The 8247-nt window shown below is 49.9% G+C and overlaps 1 protein-coding gene across 1 annotated transcript; it reads right to left on the reverse strand.

Moving 5' to 3' along the window:
- Positions 1-213: 213 nt before the first annotated feature.
- cyp7a1 (cytochrome P450, family 7, subfamily A, polypeptide 1) lies at positions 214-5948 on the reverse strand. Its single transcript, XM_067252795.1, has 6 exons — positions 5728-5948; positions 3799-4039; positions 2973-3580; positions 2202-2332; positions 1882-2060; positions 214-1698 (listed from the first exon to the last, which is right to left on the reverse strand). The coding sequence occupies exons 1-6, from the start codon at positions 5808-5810 to the stop codon at positions 1399-1401; spliced, it is 1542 nt and encodes a 513-aa protein (XP_067108896.1). The 5' UTR covers positions 5811-5948; the 3' UTR covers positions 214-1398.
- Between the last annotated feature and the right edge of the window lie 2299 nt (positions 5949-8247).

The following is an 8247-nucleotide window of genomic DNA, read 5'->3' on the forward strand; positions in this document are numbered from 1 at the left end:
CAGGTGACTGCACAGACAGGAAGGCTCCCCATAACCTAGACTTTATGAATGTGTTCACAGGTATGTTTGTATACACACTCCTCTTATGTGTCTGGGCTTCTAACACCGGCTGTGTTGTGAACCCCTAAGGGGGGTGTGTGTGAGGACCAGTTTCGTTTGAGTGTCTGAATTCCATTGTTATGTCAGACCACACACAGACAGACAGAGATAATCCGCTGTACAAATGTATCGACTTTTATTGACATTTTTTTCATACAGTGTACAAAACAAAGACACCAAAGGACATTCAACGTCACGTCTAAGAACGCGTTCTCTCCCAATCAGACAGGAAATACTTCATGGCTTGCTACAGGGAACACAGGTCTTCAGACACAAACACACATTGCTGAGGACAAAACAAAAAAACAGAACGACTCTGCGGTGGGTTCTAGGTGGAACCCCTTTCTGTACAGAACCTTCTTCAGAAAAACTGACCGGGATCCTGACAAAAACTTTTGGTTCTCCCTCAGGGGTCTGGAGGAACCCTTTGCGGTTCTATCTGAGTGGATCTAGGTTATGTCACGGCGATGGGAGTCCAGAGTCTGACCTCAGGAGAGACCGCCTTATCTTCTGTCTGACTTCCACAGAAGCTGAACGAGGAACCGTCTGACGTCACTGTTCAAAGGCTGAGGTCAACCCTGCTGTCATGGCAACACAGGCGTTCCCAAGCTGATAGAAATATCACTGATAAACGGTCTCTCCTCTCGTCTCTAGAGAACTAGAATCCCCTTCCAAAACTAGACACCATGGATTTATCTGAAAACGTGTCGAGTTACACAGATGTGTTAAGTACATTAAAAGACCCAGGTTTTAAATACCACAACTAAGTTAAATAAGTGTCTTTTAACTAACTTAACAGATGTGTGGAATCACTCGACATTTCGAAATGTGTCTGGGCCAATTTCACTGTCTACCTCCTAAAGAACCACAAGATGTTTTTCTCCCTGCCTAATAGCTGAGATGTGGTTCCTTTGCGATTTGTCTAGTGGCACTAAACACACACCACTCCTTGACTGATCCCAGAAACACTGTTAGAACAACACACTTTTGATCGTTGATCTCCTGCTGTACTCTCTACAGGTACTATTTGTACGTCATACCACAAACATGGTGTGTTTGACTTCAGTTGTTTGTGCAGGAGCAATATAAAGACAAAAAACACATTCAACATCACCTATATACACTCTCTCTCTCTCTCTCTCTCTCTCTCACACACACACACACACACACACACACACACACACACTCACATGCACACTAATACACATCCTGGATATCTACAAATACTATTTACACATCGTTATGCACAAGATTCAGTCAGACCCAGAGAGTCCATCTCTCCAGTCCACTCTTCGCCTCTTATTGGCTCTTCAGCTTGTACCTGAAGTCCACATCATAGGTGGGCTGGAGGATGCCCAGGCCGGCACGTGATTGGTCGAGGGGTGGGACCTTGACGGCAGGGTCCAGCAGCTCCATGTGGAAGTAGGACAGCGCCAGAGCCAGGAACTGCTTGATCTCGTGGACAGCGAAGAAGCGCCCGGGACACTTGGTGACGCCCGAGCCGAAGGGCATGTAGAAGTAACGCAGCTTCCGGCCGCTGCGGTAGAAGGTGGTCTTCTCCTGACCGCTCTCGTCCAGGTAGCGGTCGTACTTGTACTCCTGGAGAGGGGGGAGGAGGGGGAGGAGGGAGGAAAGAGGGGGAGGAGAATGTGGAGGAGTTGACGTTAGAATTTGGCCCTGATCCCTAGTCCCTGATTCCTCATCCCTGGCCTCACAGAGGTGAAGGTATCATATTCTTTTCTATCTTGTTCCATCCATCCATGTTCTCCTGAAGGTTCTCACCTGGGGGTCCTCGTAGATCTCGGGGTCAAAGTGCACCATAGGGGGGTAGAGGGCGATGACGTCGTCCTTGCGGATGTGATAGGACTCCTGGTTGTCGAGTTGGAGCAGGAAGTCTTCCTTAGCGACGCGGACGTTGAGCGAGGCGCTGGAGAGACGCATGGCCTCCTTGATGATGCTGTCTGCAAGGGGGAGGAGCCACATGTCAGAGGTCAGGTCAACGGACAAAAACCCTAACCCTAACAACTTGAACAACTAACAACCCCCGACCCCCGACCCCCCCGCCCAAACCCCCCCCCCCCCTCCCCGCGAGAGGATCTTACCCAGCACAGGCATGCTGTCCAGCTGCTCCCTGCTCAGAGTCAGCGAGGGGTTATTAGGATCTGGCTTCTGACCGGAACCTTCCAGAATGTTCTGTACTTCCTTACTGGCAGCCTCCATCGCAGCTGGGCTCCTGCGCACACGCACGATACGTTGTTATGTGTGGAAACGTTGCAAAAGACGCTGAGCTCATTCCTTATCTCCTCAATGGAGCTTCTATCTGTAATCGGCAGTTATCTAAAAATAAGCTTACTCTTAAGATAGCAGCAACACACACACACACAAACACATACACGCACACTCACTCCCATCCACACACACATTCACACTAACACACAGTTGTTCAATGTTCTGTTCTGCAAACATTTTGTTCATTTTTAAGGTTGTCTGAAGAAGTCTCACATTAGCCACAGTGTGTGTGTGTGTGTCTAAGCATGTGCGTGTGTCTGTGTCTAACCATGTGTTATTGTGTCTAAGCGTGTGTGTGTACCTGATCATGTAGAGCAGGCTCCAGAAGGTGTGTGTGTCTAAGCGTGTGTGTGTACCTGATCATGTAGAGCAGGCTCCAGAAGGTGTGTGTGTGTCTAAGCGTGTGTGTGTACCTGATCATGTAGAGCAGGCTCCAGAAGGTGTGTGTGTGTCTAAGCGTGTGTGTGTACCTGATCATGTAGAGCAGGCTCCAGAAGGTGTGTGTGTGTCTAAGCGTGTGTGTGTACCTGATCATGTAGAGCAGGCTCCAGAAGGTGTGTGTGTGTCTAAGCGTGTGTGTGTACCTGATCATGTAGAGCAGGCTCCAGAAGGTGGCAGGCAGGGTGTTGGCTTGTGAGGCCCACAGCAGAGCCACGTGGGTTCGGGCCTTGCTCAGGTCGTCGAAGGTGGACAGGGCATCGTTCAGCAGGATCCTCATGGAGATCAGGTCTGACAGGTTCTCCCTCCTGCTCAGGTTCTCCGCCAGCATGGTCTTGGCCAGCTTCTCCCTGGCCGAGTACCCGCTCTGGAACACGTGGATGGGCAGTCCGGCCACCAGCGCTGGGAAGATCTTATCGAACTCCTTGAAGTTCTCCAGGGCGTTGAGGACCAGGGCTTTCTGCGCCTGCCTCCGGGCCTGGCTCTCCTCCTGACCCAGCTCGCGGCCGAACAGCGTCAGGTAGCCGGACTCGAACATGACCTTGTAGCAGAAGGCGAAGATGCCGTCGACCTCCCAGCCGTGGTCGCTGCGGGCGGGGAGGGTGTCGGACGTGAGCATGACGGTCTGCAGGTGGTCCATCATGGTACCGATGAGGGCGGGGAGGGCCTCGCCCTGCAGGGTCTTCAGGAAGGTGTGGTGGAGGTTCTCCGTGGTGTGGCCGTGACGGGGGTCGAAGCTGTCGTGACCGAACGCCTGTGAGAGGGGGGTAGGAGGGGAGGGCAGGGAGAGGGGGGGGAGGTGGAGGGGGGAGGATAGGAAGGGGAGATGAGGGCGAGAGATAAAGAGAAAGAGATGAGCTGTGGTTTTTCTCTCTATGGCTCCAAGAAACTATTCAACCACACAACACAACCGTAAAAATACTTAAAAATAGTAGTTGAAAATAGTTGAATTTGTGTTTGTCCGCAGCGTACCTTGACCGAGGTGGCAAAGTGGAACTTCCTCCAGTCCAGGTGTCGCCCCTGGCGGATGACTGAGTGGTAAGAGAAAGGATCACACAGGAAGTGGATGTACTTCCCTGCGATCCTGCAGGTGAAGATGTGCCCGTACTTCTTCTGCCGGCTGCGCAGGAACTCCAGGGGGTTGGCCCCGAACTGCAGGGCACAGCCCAGGTAGGGGATGAGCCCGTTCTCCACCGGAGGTTCTCCAGGTTGCCTGGAGGTCAAGTAACACATTCAGAACTCTGATCCTCTGGTGGTGTTGTGTTGTTGTAAGCTGTCTGAACAGGATTGCTGTGGAACGCTATGATATCACTACGGAACATAGCAACGCCCCCTACGGAACATAGCAACGGCACCTACGGAACATTACTTAGGAACTCGACAAATCCCCACAAGATTAAAGCGACGTGAAACATTCTTCAACAATTCAACAATTAAACAATTGAACAACAGTGGCGACCAGCCAATCAGGAGTGTTCTGATAACTAGACCTGTTTCAGAGTGAGCACCATCGCTATGAGAAGCACTTCAGGACTGATTCACTGGGATTCCTAGCCTGGGGCCATGTTCTCCTGTCTGGATCTGTTGCACGCCACCAGTACTGAACACACTGCAGGATGCACCCAGTTAACAGAGAACACAGTCCTACTGCAGGTCCTCTCATACATGCTTCAACACGAGCGTATGGGCGTGTGGTGTGTGTGTGTGTGTGTGGTGTATGTGAGTGTGGTGTGTATGGTGTGTGTGGTGTGGTGTGTGTGTGTGTGTGTGTGTGTGTGTGTGTGTGGTGTGGTGTGTGTGTGTGTGTGTGTGGTGTGTGTGGTGTGGTGTGTGTGGTGTGGTGTGTGTGTGTGGTGTGGTGTGTGTGTGTGTGTGTGTGGTGTGATGTGGTGTGTGTGGTGTGGTGTGTGTGGTGTGGTGTGTGTGGTGTGTGTGGTGTGGTGTGTGTGTGTGTGTGTGTGGTGTGGTGTGGTGTGTGTGGTGTGGTGTGTGTGTGTGTGTGGTGTGTGTGGTGTGGTGTGTGTGTGTGTGGTGTGTGTGGTGTAGTGTGTGTGTGTGTGTGTGGTGTGTGTGGTGTGGTGTGTTTGGTGTGGTGTGTGTGTGTGTGTGTGTGGTGTGTGGTGTGGTTTGGTGTGTTTGGTGTGGTGTGTGTGTGTGTGTGTGTGTGTGTGTGTGTGTGTGTGTGAGCAGCTGCAGTGCTTCCTGTTTGGATTCTGGGGGCCCTCTTGAGAAAACAACGACACACCCAGCAGGTTCTTAACTCCCACTGGCAATAAATCTGTCCTGGTGTGGTGATGGCATGAGGCTCCTCTCCAGCCTGCAGGAGGAGCCCAGACTGGCACAAGCACAGAACCTTCCCAGCCACAGACACACGCTAGGTGTGACTTGTGTGACAGTGACACAAAGTAAACCGAAAGGGGACATTAATGACGCATGGAATGACAGCAGCCACACAATGACACAACCTCTGTTGGAACACACATGGCTTGGAGCCCGTGTTCTGGCTCTCATATGCAGTAGAGTGTCACCTTCAACTCGAATAAGATTTCAAAGCTAAACTTACTGCCACCCGGATTTATCATCTGGTTACTTCCTGATCAGATGAAAGCGTTGTCTCCTAAGCATTAGATTCCAGAATTCTGACACTAACTGCAGAAGGAAAACATTCCAGAATTGTACAAGCATGGGATTCCAGAGTTGCGCCAGAAGTTCTGATTCTAGAACACATAACCCTGAACGCTAGCTCACAACTCAGAGAGCTCCAGGAGAGAGGAGAGCAGAGAGAGGAGAGAGAGGAGAGCAGAGAGAGAGAGGAGAGCAGAGAGAGAGAGGAGAGAGGAGAGGAGAGCAGAGAGAGAGAGAGGAGAGAGAGAGAGGAGAGCAGAGGAGAGGGTTTCTTACCGGTGTCTTATCCCCAGAGCGAGCCACAGGCAGCAGCACAGTGCCACCACCACGGCCCAGATGAGAGCGATGCTGAGGATCATGGTGCAGGAAACAGTGTTAGCTGCTAACACTAAAGAACCAGTCAGAACCAGGACAAGGACCAAGACCAGGACCAGAATCAATACCAAGACCAGGGTAAATGTAGAGGAAACTGTCTCCTAAGGCACCGATGGGGTATCTTGCAGAGACTCGGTGTGAGTGAGAGTGTGTGTGTGTGAGCTGTGGGACTGGTTTTATACTCTTGTTCCTGGGCAGGCTGGGGATGTGTCATGAACCACAACTGTGGAGAGATGGATGATTGGCAGCTGTAAGCTCCACCCTCCTGTTGTTGGTTGCCTTCCGGGTTAACTTGTTGTACTGGGTGCCTCTAGGAATACACAGTGTGTGTGTGTATGTGTGGATACTGTATGTGTGTGTGTGTGTGTGTGTGTGATGGCCTTGACTGTAGTCCATGGACAACACTACCTGAAGGTCGACAGACTGCACCTTGATAGCAGATCTGTGTTGGCAAATAGCTTCAAGGTTTCTGATGCTACTCTGTGTGTGTGTGTGTGTCGGTGTGTGTCGGTGTGTGTGTGTGTGTGTGTGGGGGGGGGGCGTGCTTCTGCATTCACGTGTGTGTGTGCGCAGCCTGCTGTGACAAATGTGTCTTGTTGAGACCGGTAGCTGAGAGGAGGGTAGGATCCCTCCTCTGCACCTCCCTCCTGGAGCAGATAACCACCCTTTCTCTCCCAGCTGTCTTGTCTTTAGCACATCACATGCTCGTTGTCATTCCTGTCTCATCCAGGAAAGCACAGCTGTGTTGGGTGTTGTGTGTACGTGTGTGTACGTGTGTGTACGCGTGTGTCTTCCTTTCAGTCATCTGTAAATCTTAGTAAGGCTTCGGGCAGTTTGGATTGGACATTCTAAATATCTTCCCCAGGGTTCTAAATGTTTTTGACAGACAGACACCCCCTCTACCCCCCCTCTACCCCCCCCACTCTACCCCCCTCTACCCCCCCCACTCTACACCCCCTCTACCCCCCCTCTACCCCCCCACTCTACCCCCCTCTACCCCCCCCCCACTCCCCCCCCCTCTACCCCCCTCTACCCACCCCCCCTCTACCCCCCCACTCTACCCCCCCTCTACCCCCCCTCTCCCCCCTCCTGTGTCCTGGCCTCTCTCTGCACATGTGGCACCCCTTCTACAAGTGAGAGCTAACACAGTGGTAGGTGATACTTGCATTAGAAAGTGAATTCCTTTCATTCAGTTCCCCTTGATCAAGGCATGTCAGTTGTGGATGAAATCATATCCAGCATTGCCTGTGTTTACATGCATACATGATACAAGTTATCCTCTGTTTTTGTAACGCTCTTAAGGTTTGCTGTCAGACAGGGAACAGTTAACCCCATTCTGCCTGTCTGTTAGTGTCAAGGTCAAGGTTTACAGTAGCTTTACTGCCCTCCCTCACAAAGCTGTCCTGGCTATCTAACTTAGATAAAACCAAACAACAGGGTTAGTTCTACAGAACCATTAGCAGAAGAAAAAACAAGAGAAAATGTTCCAAAAAGAACTTGAACCAATTTGCTGAAATTAAAATGTAATCAATTCCCCACATTGACAAATAAAGTACCTATATATATGAATATTCCAAATAGAACCCTGAATATTCCAAATGGAACACTTTCACCTTTGTGACTGGCTGTGTTATAACCCAGCTGCCCGGTGAGTGACAGGTGAACCCAAGTGCAAGACTCAGACGCTGATGTGATGTTAAAACCTCTTCTCAAACCTGTCAAATGCCTAAGAAGGGCATACCCAAAGTGAATTGAAAGCTGTTCTTGAACCATTTGGAGTACATGCATGATTGTGGTCTCTTTTGAAAGGTGACAATCTGAAGTTCTTTCCCCTGTTGTCATGACCCCTGTAAGACCTACTGGTCTTGAGTAATAGAAGCTTTAACACAATTAAATTGAAAGTTATTATTTCCGCCTGGATTTTGTTATGAAAACACATGCCTGAAGATGCCTAGAGGTTGTAGGTATTATCTGGAAGACAACATTTGACAACAGCATGAAGCCTTACCTGATTCAAGTCAAGTATAATACCACAATATATTCATATATTACACGTTTTTCTAAGAGTACATCCAGGTGTTTTCTTTTGGAGACTCCAAAAGGACCCTTCGTAAACCAAGGTCAAATACTTAGGATAAAAAGGTGTTACTTTTCATAATTGTTGTCTCTAATGAAAGGTGGTTCTTGGAACTATCATATAATATAGTGAAATCCCCCATGAGTATTGCTGAAACACAAAAACTGAAGCATGAACACATTGGAGTGCTTTATCTGATTCACCAGGATTGACGCAGAAAGAACTTTGCTTCTGTCAGCCATTCTGTGCCTGGACTTTTACTTTAAAGTTCCAAAGTTACCCCTAATGTTGCCTATTGGCGTCTGCAGAATTTCATTGGCTACAAACAACAGGGTTAGTTCTAT

The sequence above is a fragment of the Osmerus mordax genome, chromosome 16, assembly GCF_038355195.1.
Source record: "Osmerus mordax isolate fOsmMor3 chromosome 16, fOsmMor3.pri, whole genome shotgun sequence".
In the NCBI taxonomy this organism is placed as follows: domain Eukaryota; kingdom Metazoa; phylum Chordata; class Actinopteri; order Osmeriformes; family Osmeridae; genus Osmerus; species Osmerus mordax.

Bases quoted from the DNA above. Each gene is read 5' to 3' on its own strand.
- cyp7a1 (XM_067252795.1), bottom strand. From the start codon at position 5,810: ATGATCCTCAGCATCGCTCTCATCTGGGCCGTGGTGGTGGCACTGTGC. The intron at 4,040-5,727 runs GTAAGAAACCCT...CTTGACCTCCAG, and splicing joins GCTCTGGGGATAAGACACCG to GCAACCTGGAGAACCTCCGG. The intron at 2,061-2,201 runs GTAAGATCCTCT...TCCCCCTTGCAG, and splicing joins GGACAGCATGCCTGTGCTGG to ACAGCATCATCAAGGAGGCC.